The 20,269-nt window shown below is 43.1% G+C and overlaps 1 protein-coding gene across 1 annotated transcript in view; it reads left to right on the plus strand.

Annotated features, from left to right (window-relative positions):
* The window catches only part of LOC148529241 (cadherin-related family member 4-like), a 217,735-nt gene that overhangs the window by 90,518 nt on the left and 106,948 nt on the right, over positions 1-20,269 (plus strand). Inside the window, 1 exon segment of the mRNA XM_088468649.1 lies at positions 19,135-19,314. Within this exon segment, the coding sequence (XP_088324775.1) occupies positions 19,135-19,314 (180 nt within the window).

Raw genomic sequence — 20,269 nt, forward strand, 5'->3', positions numbered from 1 at the left:
AGATGATAATGAAATCATCTTTCAACTGTAGACATGATTAACAATACTGTTAGCCACCTTAAGCCCATCGGTTGCTTATTTTGAGGGGGCCCAAACAAACCAAGCACTTCAGCCACAGAAGTGGCAGTCCCTGTAATTAAACTGCTTAGTTTCTTAAGCTGTGCATGTTCTTTTCAATATACAACATAAGGGTGGATGGGAAAGCCCAAGGACAATTCCACTGTGCACCACTCTTCATTATGGGCTTTGCCAAGATAGCGTGTGTTTATAGGCAGTGTACTGTACATTATATTACTGTACTTTACTGGGGCATTCATGCTTTTTGTATCTTGCAATGCCATCCATCACCAGCTTCTCATTCAGGCATATGAGCCATGTTTCTTGCAGCTTAACAGCAGACATAGACTAGTATCATCAAATCATATAATTAATGATTAAACTTGACTAGGTTGTTATTCAATCTAATTGGAATTTTGGATGCTTGCTTTTTGGTAGTGTTTTCTTTTCCATTTCTGTAATTAACTTTTTTTTAGAGTTACAATATTAACACAAATCAATCAATCAATCAATCAATCAATCAGTCTGCAATCCAGGGGTGTGTGTGGGGGCTGGAGGGCAGCAGTCTGCAATCCAGCTGTGTGTGGGGGAGCTGGAGGGCAGCAGTCTGCAATCCAGCTGTGTGTGGGGGAGCTGGAGGGCAGCAGTCTGCAGTACAGGTGTGTGTGGTGGGGAATGCCTGCAGTCCAAGTGTGTGGGGGGAGGGTTGTAAGGTAGTAGTCTGTAGCCCAAGTGTGGGGGAGGGGGAGGAGAGGGCTTTGTGTGTGTGGGTATCTGTCTGCAGTCCAAGTGTGTGTCGACCTGCCAGGCAGATTATAGGTCCATGTATATACCCACATTAGGTGACACTCACTGCAAAGCAGAAACACAAGCAGCAAGGTGATCTATATATCACATATGCAGAACCCCCATCCCCTACCTCCTCTCAAACATGAGTTTGCCCCTTGAGTGTCATGAGAGGACTCACTCCAGCACATGCTGTCGGTCAATGAGTTGCTGCAGCCAGGTATTGGTTCAGCTTTGGGCCCCAATCTCCAACGGGGTTGTGAGTTAATGTGGATAACCCTGACTCAGGAGCGGATTGGGATGAAAAACCAGCCTGAGAAATTTCAGGAAGCAGCCATAATGGGGGTGGGTCTGTTGAGGGGGCAGGGTCTGTGGAGGAGGGCAGGATACTCCCTCCTCTTAGGGCCTGGAGGGACTTTTGGAAGCCACTGAGGAAAGCAGGGTCAGCAACATAAATCTTGGTGATAGATACACACTTTTTGTGGTACCCCAACTCACTACACTAGGTACAGGTCAGTCAGTTTGAAAGTCTTTGTTTACCTATATGGTGGTTTCTCTGCAATGGGGACTCTCTAAAGAATTTGAGCCTCACTGGGAAGCGTCTTCAGTCGGTATTCACTATTCATGTAGGAGATCACATTTTCTGGAAGATGCCTGTTTACAGATATTATATAGTAACAGAAGTTTTTGTGCAGGGCAAAATGTGAATTTCCCTGATCAAACAATTTCTGTGTCTCCAGGCCCCCCTGTGTTAATCCAGACCCTCCTATGTCTCCATCCCCAGGCCCCCTGTGGTTCTCCAGACTCCCTGTGTCTCTTCATCTCCAGGCCTCCATGTCTCTCCATCTCAAGGCCCCTCTGTCTTTCTTCAGGACCCCCTGCATCTCTCCATCCCCAGGACCCCCTGTGCCTCTCTAGGCCCCATGTCCCTCCATCCCCAGCCCCAGTATGTCTCAGACTCACTCTCCCAACCCCAATGCGTGTCTCTCAGCTCAACACCCCCAGACCCAGTATTTGTCTCTCAGCCCCATTGCCCCAGACCCAGTGCGCGTCTCTCAGCCCCATTCCCCCAGACCCAGTTTGTGCCTCTCAGCCTCATTGCCACAAACTTGATGTTTCCCTCATACAATTAAGAGAAAAAAGAATATATAGTGTAAACCCATAAATACTAGCAGATAAAAATAGCGATATATGAATCACACTCACCCTTTTTCCGTGAGTTTGTGGCATTGGACCTATTAATCACCGTGGTCCTCCGGCAGTTGCCAATAGCAACAGTGATGTCACCAATGGTCTAGCTTGATATCTTCAAATGGTCAGAGGAGAAAAAATAGAAAGCACTTCCATGGTGCAGATCAATGTGTTTGAAAAAGCCAGGTTATATCCAGTACAATATTGTACTCACCTTTTATAATATATAAAAGATGAGGGTGATTCATAGATCGCTATTTGTATCTGCTAGTAATTACGGGTTTACACTATATATTCTTTTCTCTCTTAATTATATGAGGAAAGCTTAGTTTAATGAGTCAGCTTGCTTCAGCCTTTGGCCACTTAGGGTGAAAACCATATTGAAAGCTGTGAAGTGGTCAAAATTGATGGGAAATGACTGGAAATTAATGTTATTGAGGCTAATAATACTGTAGGAACAAAAACAGGCTTTTGGCTGTTTTTATACATTTTTAAAGAAATACAGATCCAAAACCAAAACACAGGGGTGTGCGCACATCTCTAATACAGTACTAGTTGATTGCACCTTTTTTTCACATTCAATGATGATGGTACAGTATTATCTGGACTTAAAAGACTCAAGCCTCATTCAGTGCCGCTCACTAGATGTGATCGCTCGCATGATGTGTATGCAAATTGCGTAGGCAGTGCTATCGCACAGCAATGCATTAGCACACCCAGTATTTCAGAGAGCGATTGCATAGTGTATGCAGACACCCACCAGCCTGTTTTAAGATACCCACTTGTGCACGTCATGTCGAGGAAGTGTATGCAACCATCGGTACATCGGATGCTATAGCAGCGATTGAGGTTGCTCATACCCTGCCACAAGCACTGCGAGCACTTCAGTGTAAAAACAAGCCAGGTGACGTGTACTATGATGCTCTTAATTATGCACACCTCTAAAACGCCGTTGAGATGCTTAGGCACACTTGCGTTTGCACTTCCACTCCCCCATTTTTAATGGCCAGCCCTGTTACCACCTACAAACGGCTTCCCCTGTCACTCACTGTGCTGGGCTGTCTATGCGCAGTGAGCAAATGCATTGTGAACTTTTGCTAAGGTATGCACATGCGCACTGCAATACATATGCATGTGTACAATGCATATACACTGCACACCATCGGCAGCAGTGAGAGTATGTATCTTAGCGATCGAGTCTGAATCAGGCCCTCAGTGCACACAAAGGGTCTCATTCAGACCTGGTCGCAAGTGCCGATGTGCTCGCAACCGGGTCAATGGTTAGCCCTGCTCACGTGCAGCGGTCGCACTGTGCGTGCGCAAGCCTGAGAGCGAGAGAGAAACTTTGTCACTCCGGAGCTCTCTACAAAAGGGGAGGCTGTCAATGTTGATCGACAGCTCGCCCCGTTTTGTAGGTGGGCCGGGGGGGTGGTTTCCAAAATGGAGGCGTTCCTTAAGGAATGCCTACCATTTTGTGGGCGGCCGCACTGTCATCATCAGTGATGTCAGTGGGGAGCTTCCTGCTCGATCAGAGCAGGAAGCTCCCTGGAGCTTGCGGTTGCCGAGACCCAACCTTAGGGTCTCGTCGCAAGCTCCGATTGTCGCGATGGTGTTCACCATCGCGACCATCAACCTGTTCAGTCGCTAAGCTGTGGGTGGTAACCACAGCTTAGCTAGCGACCAGGAAGCCGCACTAAAAAAAAGGAAGCGACTGCCCTCATTCAGAGAGAGCGATCGCTTCTTGTGAACGCCTCTGAATGAGGGCCAAAGTCTTCAGACACAATGGCCCTCATTCAGAAGCGCTCGCAAGAAGCGAGCACTCGTTCTGAATGAGGGCGGTCGCTTGTATTTTTTAGTGCAGCCTCCTGGTCGCTAGCTAAGCTGTGAGTTACCACCCACAGCTTTAGCGACCGACCAGGTTGATGGTCGCGATGGTCAAGACCATCGTGACCATCGGGGCTTGCGACGAGACCCTAAGGTTGGGTCTCAGCAACCACAAGCCCCAGAGAACTTCACGCTCTGATCGAGCAGGAAGCTCCCCACTGACATCACTGATGATGTCAGTGCGGACGCCCACAAAACGGCAAGCGTTCCGTCAGGAACGCCACTGTTTGTGAAACCACCCCTCCGCCACGCCTACAAAATGGGCCGAGCTGTCGATCAACATCGACAGCTGGCCCTTTTGTAGTGAGCTCCGGAGCGAGAGAATTTCTCTCTCGCTCCGGGTCTTGCGCACGCACAGTGTGGCCACTGCGCGTGCCCAGGGCCTAAACATTGACCCGGTTGCGAGCACTCAGCACTTGCGACTGGGTCTGAATGAGGGCCTATGCCTCCTTGGCTGATTCTGTGTGCGCCATATATTCAGCATTGGTAGCAGACAAGGTAACAGTAGGCTGTTTTCTGCTAGCCTAGCTGACAGCTGCACTTGCTAAGGTTAACAGGTATCTGGTTTAGGAACACCTGTTGTCTTCATCTCATCATCAGTCGGCATCACAGATAGCTTGTAGATGCACACTTCCAGTTTTCTTAAACTTAAGTTTCAAGGAACCTGTACAAATTAGGTATCTCAGGATACACTTAACAGCAATTCAATGCTCTTTTCACAGGATTGATAGCGAATTGGCTGACATGGCTGGCTGCATGTGTAATGTCTGGATGTTTACTAATGCTAACAAACTTTAAAGTTCCAATGGTACATTGATAAGGAACGCCTCTCATTTTCTCAGTTTCTGTTTCTGAAGTTGGACACATAGCTTAGATATTTTTGTACTTCTACTGGTGTACTGACTGCAAATATCAACAGAGCCCCATTTTCCATTAGCGGCGCGAAAAGTCGGAATCCACAATAAAGTATCACGGATGACGTAATTTCGCCAGGCGGAAAAGTATCGCCGTATTCAATTGCAAACACTTTTCGCGTACGCGAAAACGCAATTCAGTGTAATAGGCGAAAAAGATTTTTGAGGGGTCTGCAAGTTGGAGTAAGGTGATTTTTTGATTGCAGGTGCTTGCAGAAGGGCCGTTTTTAACATGTTTGGAAACAACAAATTAGCGACTTTTAACTATGCTTTCTCCCCATTTACTGTATAAGAACACCAAATTTGACTGGATTACTTACAGTATTTTCACGTTAAAAATAATCAAAAAGCTATTCTTCACCACTTCATCAAAGACGCTAATATAAAGCAATTGACAGCACTTAAGTACCCCAAATAGCTTCAGTAGGACTAATTGGGGTTATCTATATTGATCCCCAATGCTAGTGCATCTTTTGGGGGGCGTCAGGCTGATTTCCCTATTTTTGACAGCACTTTCCGCCTGTTTAAGTTTCGCCGGGTTGCATTATCGCATCCTTTGGAATTGAATACGGTGAATCATGGGGACGCGTGTAAAAAGTTTCCACACCTAAAACTGGAGAAGTAGGTGGAAGGTCCACCAGGTGAAAAAGTATCGCAGGTGCGAAACTAATTGAATACCGCCCAAAGTGTAGAGAGTTACAGCGGACTCTAGGAGCTGCAATGTAGACAGAGTATTTAGTGTGTCACCTACCACACAATGAAGCATAAGTACATATAGAAAAGATATACACAGCTAAATTATTGCGCTCACTAAGAAATGAAAGATAATACATAAATAAAGAAAGTTGGTAATAGGTAGTGGACAGACTGTGAATTTAACTTTAACTACCCCTGCCTGTAGGACTTTGAGGAGGCTGATTCCCTGTTATGTGACGGTCCGGACATACACATCACATCTCAGATTATTAGACTTATTTCATCTCCCTCTACTACAAGAGCAGTGTTTTTGTATTTGTATTTAAGCTGTTTGTAATAAACCAAGTGAATATTTTACTCATTTGGATACTTTCTGTGTTTCTTTACACCCATCTCTTTGAGATATAATGGGGTGAAAGAAGACAACTAACGGGAGTCCTTACAAGGGTGGATACAAAAGAAACCTTGATATATATCATCATACCAGTTCCAGTGTAAGTAGGGTATGCTCTCTTTGTTGATCTCCACACTTCTGGGTGTTTCCTGCCTCATTATACAGGTTGAGTTTCCCATATCCAAATATTCCGAAATACGGAAGTTTTTGGACTTGACTGAGAAAATTAAACCTTTGATTTTTGATGGTTCAATGTATGCAAACTTTGTCTAAGGCACAAATTATTACAAATATTGTATAAAATTACCTTCACGCTGTGTGTATAGGGTGTATATGAAACATAAATGAATATTATGTTAGTACACAAACTTTGTTTGAGCCACAAAATTATTGACTATATTGTATAAAATTACCTGCAGGCTGTGTGTATAAGGTGTATATAACACATAAATGCACGCTGTATGTATATCGGGGACCCATTCCCAAGATATTTCATTATGATATGCAAATATTCCAAAATACAGAATATTCTGTTATCCAAAATACCTCTAGTTCCAAGCATTTTGGATATCGGAGACTCAACCTGTATATGCTCTAAAGGGAGGTGGTTTGAAAGATACCTTTACAGGAGCAGTCTGTGCTCAAGTGAGTATGGTACGCATTGTTTCATCTGTCCTATATTTTAAATAAACCCCTATTATTCCTACACCAACCTGTATATTTGACACAACTTTGGGTGATCTTAATTGATCAGACTTATTACACCATTGGAATCTTCCATCTCTTTTTTGTGTTATATGTTTGATGAGCATACCAACAACTATCCAGCCCCCTCCAACTCATAAAGATTTGAGGAAAAGACAACAAAGATACTTTGATGTGTAATTATACACCACCTCTACTGTGAGTAAGGGTATGCCCACTTCACTACATTTATTCATTTGTATCCGTCATAAGGCTAACCTAAAACATATTACACTTTTGGGATTCTATTTTTCTTCTTTTTTATGACTACGAAGCAACGAGCAAAAAAAGGAGAAAAGTAGACCAAGCTGAAAATTTACCCTTGGACCTAGATAAAGAGACTATTTAAGTTGTATTTGAGATTACTACCAGATATCTCATACTGTGGACTATTTATTTACTCTTCTGGACTTTCTTTTTTTATGTATTATCTTGGATTTCTTAGTGAGCGCAATCATTTAACTGGTGTACTGACTGGTTTAGCATCTGTCATACTAAATTTGTTTAGAATCACCTCAATGAACCCTTGTTGGTCAATTGTAGCAGTCTCAGTATTGAGATTTTCCATGATGCTGACCTAGTAGTTGGTACACTTGAAATATGGAGTGTGCTGCTACGCTGCATCCATGAATGCTCCATAACTGAAGCATTCTCCTTTACCAAGATGGCCATCGTTTGGTCTACTGCACATGTGCAGCACCATCTTGCCATTGTGTTTGACAGCCACAGTGGGGCATGGATGGGTTCAGACTAGCTCCGGTGACCCTGGTATACTGTATATCCTGCATATATGTGGGGGTCCAGATTACATCAAATATCTCACAGCAATATTTGGCAAATTATCCCTGCATATTCCACTCTTGGGTAACTTGGCCTTCCCTCCAACTCTCACCAATTTCAATTTCATCTGGTGTGATAAGGGGCTTAGTACCACATACAAGGTATTTGACCCAGGTGGAATGCTAAATTTTTTCTCAGCCATACAACAACTGTTCCAAATTCCACAACGTGATTTTTATACAGTATGTATTTACAAATGAGACATTATATTCAATCTCTTCCATCAGCAATGTCCTCACTTCTTTCCTTACTGAGTCACATATGCCATAATCCCTATAGAACAACATTTTTATACTCGGGTGGAGGGTCCCTCGTATTTTCTTCAATCAGCACCAGGCTTTTGACCCGGTCCTGGTTGTAAAAATATGGGGCTATAAAGATGTAGGGTTCCCTCGTATTTTACACAGCCAGCACTGGACTCTTTCAAGCAGGGGTCTAATGTCACAGCAGGGGGACACACCACTGGGTCCCCCTGCCATAGCATTCGGCACCCACCAATAAACAGCCAAGGCCAGGGAATCCCCAGGAAGTAGGAACCCCTCCAATAAAGGTTGTCTCCCCTCTGGGGAACACTCCAGATCCAGACTGAAAGCCCGGGGCTATTCCCCACACCCCTGGTATGGGGTTAATAATTGTTTTGAAAAATATAATGAAAACTGGATGGATTTTTAAATTACAGCAATCGGTATGCTACAAGGACTCAGTAAAGCGTGTCCCCCTGCTGTGGCATTACATCTTTCCCCCCCCCATATTTTTACAACCAGGACTGGCTCAAGAGCCTGGTGCTGGTTGAAGGAAATACATGTGTCCCTCATGCCATTTTCTCCCTTATATTCCTGAACCAGCACCAAATCAAAAAGCACGGTGCTGGTTATACTTAGGGGGTGGGGACCCAACGCCATTTTTTTTTCTATTTTTAACACATTGTTACACTGACACATACAGAAGCACTGTAAATATCTCACTGATTTGTGCGGTGGTCCTACAAACAAGCATCTGAGGAGGTAGTGTATTTGAAAAGTGTGTTTTGGTGCGAGTTTGCTAATTTTATAGTTGAGATTCAAAACACGATTCTTGCTAAATTCCTGTATTTATTGTTTCCTATGGAAAGTTCTTAGGAGTTTTTTCCGATGGTGTATTTTTTTTTTCTGTGTTTGGGTGAGTGTTGCTGTTTGATTCCTGCATGTTTAGCCATGTTTGGTGTTAGTAAAATTGTGAGTCAGAAAAACAGGCCAAACACACCTGTGAATGCAATCTCGCCAAAACTCGATTCTTTTTAATTTACCTCTATGTTCCTGAAACACCTAAATATTTGTCCAAGCTGGAATAATGTTATACAGGACAATACACTACCTGTATATCAGGTTGGGGAACTCATCATCCAAGACACAGTAAACACTGCCACGGGAGCTGTTGTAAAGCAGGAACCTATTGTTCTATTTGCCCTCACACCATTGTCATTTTGCTCAGGTGTGTAGGCAACTGTTGACTGGTGTTGTATGCCATTCTTTTTTTTTAGAAACGTAGCAAGATCTATGCTTTCATCATCCTCATAGAGATGTGCACAGACCCCTGAGTTTTGGTTTTGGCTTTAATTCATCGTCATGTTTTGGTTTTACAAAAACCACCCTCAAGTGTTTTGGTTTTGGGTCTGGAATTTTTTTATTTGCCAAAAACAGCTAAAATCATATAACTTCTGCCTATTTCTGTTCCTACAGTTTTAATAGCCACAATAACATTCATTTTCAGCCATTTCCCATCATATTTGACCACTTCTCAGCTTACAATATGGTTTTCACCCATATTGGCCAAAGGCTGCAGTAACCTGACTGGCTAAACTAAGCAACAGAGAAGCGGCACAAACACATGGCAGTTTAAACAAGAATATAGCACATCTAGGAAACCAAGTGGCACAGCAGTGGCAGACAGGATGGCAGTTCAGTATAAACTATACAATGCTATAGAATGTTTTCATTAATCAAGAACTAGACCCCGAGGCCAGCACAGGTAAAAAGAGGAGGAGTATTAAAGCAGTCAAATAATTAAAATTAAAACACAACGTGGGCTCCCCTCATAATACCATAACCAGCCCTGGACCTTTTAGCCTGGTCATGGAAAATTAGGAGAAAAAGTTACCATGGATGCAGGGAAGAGCCCAGGGCTCTTTAATGCTCGGGAGGGGAAACCCCTTTTTTTTAGGGGGTTATCAACTATTTGAGAATTGTCAGCCCTGGGCTGACCAGTTTGGGGCTGATTTAATGATTTTGCTGGAGGACCCCATGCTTTGTGTCCTCCTGCTGTGGCATTGCCACGCTGGCCTGTTCAGCCTGGTGCAGGTAAATGGAAAATAGGGGGAACCCCATGCCAGTTTTTACCCCAATTTTCTATTAACAGACCAGGCTGAAAGGACCAGGGCTGGTTATGGATTATGGGGGTGTGGGGGTGGTGGCACGCTGGTTTTTTACAAATAAAAATGTAACTCTTTCTTTATTTGTAACCCTAGAAGCCTGCACAGATTATAGTGATATGTGCAGTGTTTCTCCCATACTCACTTGCCACAGGCAGGTCTATTGTTTGGGTGGGTTAGGCATTATTATTCCTTCATGTTTTGGTTGGTTCTAAAACCAACTGTTAGTAAATCTCCATTACTAAATAATGGGTTTTCACACCCTTTTCACATTATTTTAGTATCACATACATTTCTTAAAGGGCAATTTGAATAGTTTTCGTGAAAAACTACCAATCCCTTCAATTCACATATTTTTAGTAAACAGATCGCAATTCCCATACTTGTAATGGGAAATGTGATCTGCTCAGATTTGCTAAAAATATATTGTGAAAAAATACTGGTGGAAGCCCTGTTATAATAACGCCACCTTCAGATGGCATTATTGGTGCTTTCCCCCGGTTTCCCGACTCCTGCTCTGCTCTAACATTTAGAGCAGAGCCGGGAGCCAGCCCCAGTGATCAGCTGTGTGATCTAAATAGACCACAAGCTGATGACTGTAAAAAATAAAAAACAAAGTAAAAAAAAACAAACATCCAGGAACCAGTGAGATCCTCTGGGGCTCTGTTCAGCTGGTCTCTGGGCACCTGCACTGTGACCCTGGCCAGCTGCTGCATAAAGCAGCTGAGCATAGAGCAGCTGAACGGAGTCACAGTGCAGGAGCCCGGAGACCAGCTGACCGGAGTCCCAGAGAGGACCTCACTGGAGCAACGATCACCAGGCAGGTAAGTTTAAGCTAGGGAAGGGGATCCCGGGGGGTTTGCAGTGGGGAGCCAGGGGTGGGGGTTAGTGGCAGCCGGAGGCAGCACATGCGCGGACACATACTTACTGTATTTTTGGTGACAGATACAGTGAAAAGTATGTGAAGTGGATTCACAGGAACAGAGCTTTACAGCAAGCTCTGGGCCTGATTCAGAGCCGCTCGTAAGCGGCCACACGTTCGCTCTGAGCGATGTTCGCACAACTGTGCATGCATATGGGTCGTAATGCGCATGCGCAAAACAGTCATTGCGATCGGAAATCGTTCGCTCGCAAAACAGCGAGGGGCTGCTAATTTGATTGACAGAATGTACCGTTTGTGGGTGGTAACAGGGGAAGGTGATTGAAAACGGGGGAGTGGAGATTCGAACGCAGGCGTGCCTAACGGTCAAAAGGGCGTTTAATGGGAGTGCATAATTAGTAAAGGAGCATCATCGACCACGTCACTTGGTTGTCTTTTAGCCTAAACTGCTCGCAGTGATAGCGGTAAGAAAAACCTACCACAAGCACTGCGAGTAGTTCTGATGCCTTTCGATGTACCTGATTAATCAAATAAATACCGGAGATGACGTGTGATGTGAACGGCAAAGGGGCGTCTTTACAAAATAGCGAGCGCATTTTTCGTTTGCTCGCTCAGACATAGAGGTGTCAACAAACCGCAAAGAGCGAGTGCTCAATTTAAATAGCTGGCTCCTTTTTTTGGAACGACCGTCCGCAAATAGCGTCCGGCTCTGAATCAGGCCCTCTGTCCCTGCATGCGATTTTTGATAATTCCTTGTGTTGTATTCAAATATCGCATTGTGATATTGGAAGAATTTATCGGATTGGGTATGAAATCCCAGCTGTCAGGATGCTGTTGGTCAGAATACCAACAGCGGCATCCCGACAGTCAGAATCCCGACACTCATAGGGAAGACGGGTAAGTTGCTTCCTAACCCTAACCCTCCCTGCCCAGTGCCTAACCCTAACCTACCCCCCTAGTGCCTAAACCTAACCTCCCCCTCCACGCACCCTAATCCTAGCCCTCCCCAGTGCCTAACCCTAACCCTCCCCCTAGTGCCTAACCCTAACCCCTACTACCTAACCCTAACCTCTCCCTAACACCCAGATACTTACCTTCGGGATGCCGACGGTCGGGATACTGAGGATAAGGATTGTAATTTTTTACAGTGATTAAATTGAGGCCCCTAAAATCAATGCATGGCCAAAGACACATGTCTTTCTTTTTCACAATCTGGCTCCTGCTGAAGAAGAGGATATACAACTGAAGGTTTTCTTTGATATATTCAGACATTAACTCGCTTTCTGGATGAGGGAGAGGATAAACTCTTCCTCTGAGAGGAGTCTTACTGGGAAGTAAGTCCACGGGGCAGTCCTATTTGCAATGAAAAGGGAGAACCTCAGCTCTTATTTTGCTAAAGAAATCCTTTAAGCTTTGGTATTGTCATGGAATATCTGGTGTAACATTCCCATTATTTAAAGTAGATAAGCAGAATGGTATAAGACATTGTACAAAACAAGCTGAACCCCAAGAGAAGTCCTGTAGTGTGTCCTTATCTAAATGAGTTTAGTGCAGTCAGGGCCGAAACTAGGATTATTGTCACCAGGGGCAAGACAGTAATTTCCCCCCCCCTGGTAATTCCCCCTGCAGCAGTGCCCCTATAGTAATGTCCCCTGGGGTACTGCCCCTGTAGTAGTGCCCCTTTAGTAATGCCCCTGTAGTAGTGCCCATATGATAATGCCCCCATAGTAATGCCCCATAGCAATGCCCCTGTAGTAGTGCCCATATTGTAATGCCCCCATAGTAATGCACATATGTTAATACCCCATAGTAATGCCCCTGTAGAGCCCATGCTCCCATATTAATGCCCTTGTGGTAATGCCCATGCCCCATTATAATGCCCCTGTGGTAATGCCCATGCCCCCATAATAATGCCCCTGTTGTAATGCCTCTGTAGTGCCCATGCCCCAATAGTAATGCCCCTGTAGTGCTCATGCCCCTGTAGTGCTCATGCCCCAATAGTAATGCTCCTGTAGTGCTCATGCCCCTGTAGTGCCCATGCCTTCATAGTAATGCCCCTGTGGTAATGCCCATGCCCCCATAGTAATGCCCCTGTGGTAATGCCCATGCCCCCATAGTAATGCCCCTGTGGTAATGCCCATGCCCCCATAGTAATGCCCCTGTGCTAATGCCCATGCCCCTGTAGTGCAGCTTATTAAAAAAAAATACTTACCTTGAACCCTGCTCCTGCATCCAGCGTCGCGTCCGGTCCGCCGGCTGCTCCTCGGAACTATGAGGGAGACGTCATGACGTCTCCCCCACAGTGCCCATGGGGAGAGCTGGAAGCTGGAGTTCGGGAGAGAACTCCAACCCCCGGCTACTCCGCGTCGCTGCAGAGAAGGAGCCGGACGCCCACTGGTAATAAATATTACCAGTGGACACCCGGCTTGGAGCCTCGCTGCGGCGTCAGGCTGGAGATCACTGGCACTGGGTACAGCGGTGCACCCGGTGCAAGTGCACCTCCAGGCCCCCCTAGTTGCAGCCCTGGTGCAGTTAAAGCTAAGGTGACGCTAAAATAAGTTGGAAGGAGGCTTTTGGGATACAGATGTGTCCTTTTACACTATTGACACAGTAGCGCCAAACTGCCCTTCTCAGCGCGCCAGGTTCAGCATGACTCGGCTTGCACTGAACATCTTTTTTGCAACTTTTTCGCATAAATAAGCATCTTAGTGACAATGCAGTGTAACAAAACCACTTAATCAGATTGCACTGGGTAATATGATATCTGACACTTGTACATCTGTGCGTGAATAAGTCTGAAGCTGTATACACAGTGCTACGATGCAGCAGCTGTGGCTTTTTTTCATGCCAAGTTCCGATGTGCTTTATCTGTGACTTTCGACATGTTTAAAACTAATTCCTGTCCAGTTAAAGTTGGAGCCCGGCATCTCTGGTATTGATTGAGTGGTGTTGTACTTTGTCTGTTGTGCGAATAAGATGCAAATTTAAAGAAAAAGATGCTATGCTACACCGCTCGGAGCAGCTCACTAATGCCAGGTATGTCATTCTGCATGGCATATTGAGGCTAGGTGTACGAGAATACATTTGTAATTAGAAAACACACCAACTTTCAACTGTATACAGTATGAATTTTATCAGTAGCCATCACGTAAATTGGTTTATTAACTCTTTGAAGGGATGGCTAGTTTGGAACCCAAAGCTACCACAATAAAGTTGCCAGCAGCTCCACAACCAACCAAATCTGACAGGCAAACAGAAACAGTACAAGGTCAAAGGAATGGAATAATTTTGCTTAGAAAAGTTGTTAGGAGAGTGAGTAACTATTCCTTATATGACTTCTCATGAATCAAACATGAATGGGCATTTCCCAAATGATCAGCGCATGTTGGCAGTAAATGATAAAAAACAGCACATTATAAGCAGAGCTTCTCTCAAAATCTTCTATCCTGCTTCTCGGCAGTCATGCAAATGAATCCTAATTGCATGGGTTCCTCAGAAGGAGAAAGAACATGGAATTAAGGAACCAACCTGAACATGGAATGATCCTGCTTTTTCACCCCTTTCTCTGAAGTGCATGTCAAGCTTATTACAAAGAGAGATCAACTTGTCAAGAGAAGTTGGAACTTCACGAGCAGAGATCTTATCTCTAATCCTGTGAGTAAGGCCATACCAAAACACCAACACAAAGCCTCATTGTTCCACTGTAACTTGGAGGACAGGGTGCAAAATTGAATTATATACTGTCCAACAGTCTGAGGTCCTTGGCAGAGACAAAAATGTCAGTACCTGAATAAGTAGCCTGATCTGACTCATCAAAGATTCATTGGATGGTGATAAGAAATTAGGACAGTACTGTAGTAATGGATCAAATTTTTCCACAAAAAAGAGAGGCCTATGCCAGGGCTGAACCAGAAAGGAGGCATATTATATAGGCAATCTTAGTCCAATCAGTACAGAAATTCACCAGTAATAACTCAATTTTGGATGCCACAATGATTGAGAAATCCTTGACAAGTTTTAGGATCACTGTTATATTTCATAGGCATAGGTGTGTGGAGGGAGGATGATACCAATTAAGTTGTAAGTTACTTAGTATTCAAAGAAGAAGAACAAGAAGTGGATTGGTTAGCAAGAGTAACCTGCAAATTATCCATGCGAGATGATGTGTATAGTGCATTTAATGGGCTTTATTGGCCTCCTGCTTCTCCAGACAACCAGCCAGTAATTTGAACTGAATCTACATGTTGGTCCATGTGGAGTCCATTTGTATGGCCTGGACTTACTGTTATGGCACTAGGATTACTAGTGAACTGTTGTCTCAATCTACCCTGATTTGGTACTACTAGTCTGGAGGTACAGAGTCCAACAAGCTCCCTGATGTTCTCCAAGAACGACTGAAAGGCAGGATGGACTGTGCAGCAGATATTGCTCAAGTCACGCTCTCCTCCCCCAGACTAAGATGAAATTGGTAAGGGATGTAGGAAAACTTCAGATTGTAATAGAAGGTTTAATCGTATAGGAGAGGCACTGTTGAGGAATATAGAGAGGTTTGCACAAGTAATGCAGTAGGACTGCTGGAGTAGTGTAGTGTAGAGAGATTATGCACAGGAGACATTGCAAGACTTCTGGAGTAGTGTAAGAGATTATACACAGGTGATGCTGCAGGACTCCTGGAGCACTGTAGCTGGACTATGAAAAGGGGAGATGCTTCAGGACTGCAGGAACAAAGATAATGCACATGTAATGCTGCAGCGAAGGCACTGGGAGCTCCCACAAGAAGATTTCAGTAGGACACCCAGGTAAAACTGAAGCTTCCAAAAAGTCAGGAAGCCAATTCCGCAGCAAAGACACTAGGAGGATTCTACAAAGAGAGGCAAGTATAACTGGAGCTAAGAAGATATCCAGGAACCAGGAGCTGTAGATACACGGACCACTGAGGTTTAGAAGAAGTCCATGATAGGAGGGAGTGAATAGCTCACCTGGAATACAAGCGCGCAGTGGACCTCTTTTGGTAAGCAGAACTGGTGCTGTGGGATTATCTGATGCCAATCAGCTGACTGCATATCCAGAGGAGCTGCAGCTCATCAAGCACTGCTGTGGGAGGAGGAGAGACCAGTGACCATTTAGACCCTGTAAATAAGAGCCATGGTTCATTGGTTTTGACATACTGTAACATCGTGTCATCAAACAAAATAAGCTGCAATAACTATGGACAGTAGCATCCATTAAGACAAAGGGGGAGATGTAGCAAAATCTTCTAAAGAGAACAAGTGGAGAAGTTGCCCATAGCAACCAGTCTGATTCCATCTATCATTTAGCTAATACATTCAATAAAATGATAGGTTAAATCAGATTGGTCGGTATGGGCAACTTCTCGGTCAGTCCTTTTTAGAAGTTTTTATACATCTCCCCCTAGTCTTTTATGTAGGGGAAATGTCATTGCTGTCTAAATTACCTCTTTCTGAAGGTTCCCTATTATGGAAATAGAATTAATTCTGGCCATTTGATATACTGTACTGTGATTATTAACGAATAAATGTCATCAGTGCAGGTAGCTAGGAGCTGTGTATCAGTAAAGTTTTGTAAGATAGAGGAGACTTTTAACCCCCTTAGATATTTCTCTTACACTTAAATTGTTTTCACAAAAGCGTCGAAATATAGATAATGGACAATCTTCTAACTCCACTCATTCACAGATAGATAGGGAGACAAAATAAGAAGCCATCAATAGTGCATTCATCTTAAGAAAATCTTCTGTTTAATACAAACTTAAAAACAAACAGATTGGCTGCATACTGAAATACAGATGATATGAAGCAAACAAAGAGAGGTACAAGCCAGTGTACCTTAGGCCCAAATAACGTTCTCCCTCAGGAGTTTTCACTGATACCGGCACTTCCTATCTACGCTCTGTCAAGGTGTATCAGCGCCACTACACCAACGCGTTTTGATGTAAAAATCTTAATCAAGGCATTTTGATAAAGATTTCAAATTGAACCCCGATGCGCGGTGATGCACTGACATGCCTTAACAGAAAGCAGACAGGAAGTGCCATGTGTTTTAGATTTTCAACAATTCGTACTTTACGTTATTCACTTGATCTATGGTCTGGTGGTTGAATCCTCTTTTTCTTCCCTATTTCTTGACTTTTCTGGTGAGGGTTTACACACACCAGGTCCTTATTGTTGACAAATAAATATGAGGGCTAATTGATGAGTAATGAGACTGTCTCTGTATTTCTGTCCCATAGATAGACGTGGCAATGCTATGCTGGTTATTGTAAAGCTTATACACCGATGTGTCTGAATCTGCCCTTGGACTGCCGTAGTCTTCTTTGTTTGGTCACAGTGATCTTTGTAAGTTTCATCATGGCGGTTGAGGAAGACGTGTCTGTGAGATTACGTCAGAGATGTGTGATTGAATTTTGTGTTACACTTGGAAAAAGTGGAAATGAAACTCATGAAATGTTACTACAAGCATACGGTGGAGAAACAATTAGCCGTGCTGCAGTATTTCTGTAGTGGAAGCACTTCAAAGAGGGAAATACGCGAGTGACTGATAAAGCACGTTCTGGGAGACCATCCACCTCGGTTACTGATGTCATTGCCAAAGCTGCGGAGATGTTGCAAAATGACAAAAGGTTAACTTTACGTGAACTTTCAGTGTCACTTGGCATCTCATTTGAACGGGTTCAGCATATTGTGACAAAGGGACTGAAAATGCATCGTGTGTGCCAGGTGGGTACCCAGAAATCTCACAGAAGAGCAGATGTGACGACAAGTAGAATTGTGTAAGAACACCGTTCGATTGTCAGAGAGGATACACAATTTCCTGATATTGATTGTGAAGTGTGACAAATCATGGATTGTCAAGTGAAGCCGAAAGTTTACGTAAAGTTAACCTCCTGTCATTATGCAACATCTCCGCAGGTTTGGAAATGTGTTACCGCAGTGGATGGTCTCCCAGAACGAACTTCATCAGTCACTCATGTATTACCCTCTCTGAAGTTCATCCACCACAGAAATACTGCAGTGTTTCTCCACAGTATGCTTATCATAACATTTCATGAGTTTCATTTCCATTTTTGCCAAATTTAATACAAAATTCAATCACACATCTCTGACGTAATCTCACAGACACATCTTCCTCATGATGAAACATACTAAGATCTTCCACTTGCTGTGACCAAACAAAGAAGACTATGGCAGCCCAACCGCAGGTTCAGACACATCAATGTATGATCTTCACAATAACCAGCATAGTTTTGCCACAAAAACAGACAAATCTCAGTTGCACAACTCCAAATTATTAATAATATATGAATGCAATACAATTTTGCAATCAATAGAGGTTTTTAGCATAATCTTGGCCAAGGTTATGGGCCTAACCACCATATCCAGGTAACCTCTGTAGGGTAGGTCCCTAACATACTACGATTCAAATCCAGAGTGCAGGACACCCCAAACTAGCCCAGCTAAGCTGCCCCAGGGCACCGCCATAGTAAGAAAAGTGCAGTGTGAAAGATAGTTAGGAACAGCTACTGCTGCATATAAAGAATGAAAAAAAGTGAGGTACATATATAATAAACAAACAGTGAAGGGTTAAAATGTGTCATAAAAGAAAAATGTGTTATAATGCGGTGCCCTGAAACAGATCAACAAAGGCAATCCAGGGGGCCCCATGCCCCAAAAATGAACCAAAGTTGCACTACAGTATATAAAACTTGTAGGACTTACCTAGAATTGTGCCTAATACCAGTGTGCATATTCATTACAAGACTCCATGCTTTTAAACCAATAAGGTAGGGGTGCTAATCCAGACTGAGGGTGTCTCCTTTCCCTCAGGTGTGCAATAAAGCACATTAAATGGAGTATATGGGAAGGTTTCTGGACTGCACACCCTGAATATATATAATGGGAGGTGCTACCTGATGAGACTAATTGTAGGCACAAAAACAGACAAATCTCAGGTGCACAACTCCAAATTATTAATAATATATAAATATATAAATGCAATACAATTTTGCAATCAATAGAGATTTTTAGCATAATCTTGGCCAAGGTTATGGGCCTACCCACCATATCCAAGTAACCTCTGTAGGGTAGGTCTCTAACATACTACGATTCAAATCCAGAGTGCAGGACACCCCAAACTAGCCAAGCTAAGCTGCCCCAGGGCACCGCCATAGTGTTGCCACGTCTACATATGGTACAGAAAAACAGAGGCAGTCTCATTACTTTTTAATTAGCCCTCATACATGTACCTAATGAATGTAATAATATTTTCTGTATTGTTCAAATAAAAACAAGAAAGTTTCACAAAATGTGTATTCTAATTACAGTTAGTGGAGCATTAACTCTCCTTCAGCCGCTGGATTATGATGACCCTGATGTTCATAAAGCCTTTACTATCATTGTTCTTGCCTCTGACGGTTTACACAGAACCCCCTATCCAGTCACTGTTATTGTACTAGATGTGGATGAGCCTCCAGTATGTGATCCAGCAATTTCTACTGGAACAGGTACAAGCTTTTATTATTTCACAGTAGACTACATGAGATTATAGACCAAGTTTTTAAAATACACAAATACACAAATTGTACAGTATGTGCTAAAATTATTGGGAAGAACTTAAATGTTTGCATTACACTAAAGGATATAACTATGTAAGTATATATACATATATATACATATATATATATATATTTATATATATATATACATATATATATTTATATATATATATATATATATATATATATATACTGACTGCATATGTCTAAAAAAACATTGCTTTAAGACTATGGTAAATAATAGAAGTTTCCATAGCCTAAGCAGATTATCAGTTTTATCTAGCAATTTCATATCAAGCAATTATCAGATGAATAGTTTATTTACAGTTAACCACTAGGAAACCAATAAGAATACAAAATAACCATGACATGGTAGTTGATTATCTACCACTAATTTGCTTTCACCTACTATTCTGACAGATAAGCATTGTGATACATTGTTAGATAGCGATGACGCTAGCACTGACCGAGTATAGCAGCTGCAAAAGATATGTCTACAACAAACTGTATATGCAGAATTTCTGGCTTGCTTTAGTGCATTTGCATTTAAGAATTGTTGATTGTTTAACCCAGTCTCTATTAAAGCTGGTATTATAACCTGTTAGAGATTGGTTTATAATGGCGTGCACTCAAATATGTTTAATAATAACAAGACATTTGATAATGTATCAACAGATTAGCAGATGCATAATGGGCTATGATGTACATGTTAGAAGGCAGCTCTCTAATCAACTTACATATAGGGCGTGGGGTTGCCGGGGGTATATATGGAAAATCAGGCCCATAGATGGGTAAAGGATGACCCTACAATTATGATAAATAAAAGTGGAGGCTGAAATGTTATGGATATTTGAGGCTACCTGGGTTGATAAGACCACTTATGATTTTTTTTTCTTACCAGGGA

This window comes from Taudactylus pleione, unplaced genomic scaffold, assembly GCF_031769625.1.
Source record: "Taudactylus pleione unplaced genomic scaffold, aTauple2 ptg000086l, whole genome shotgun sequence".
In the NCBI taxonomy this organism is placed as follows: Eukaryota; Metazoa; Chordata; class Amphibia; order Anura; family Myobatrachidae; genus Taudactylus; species Taudactylus pleione.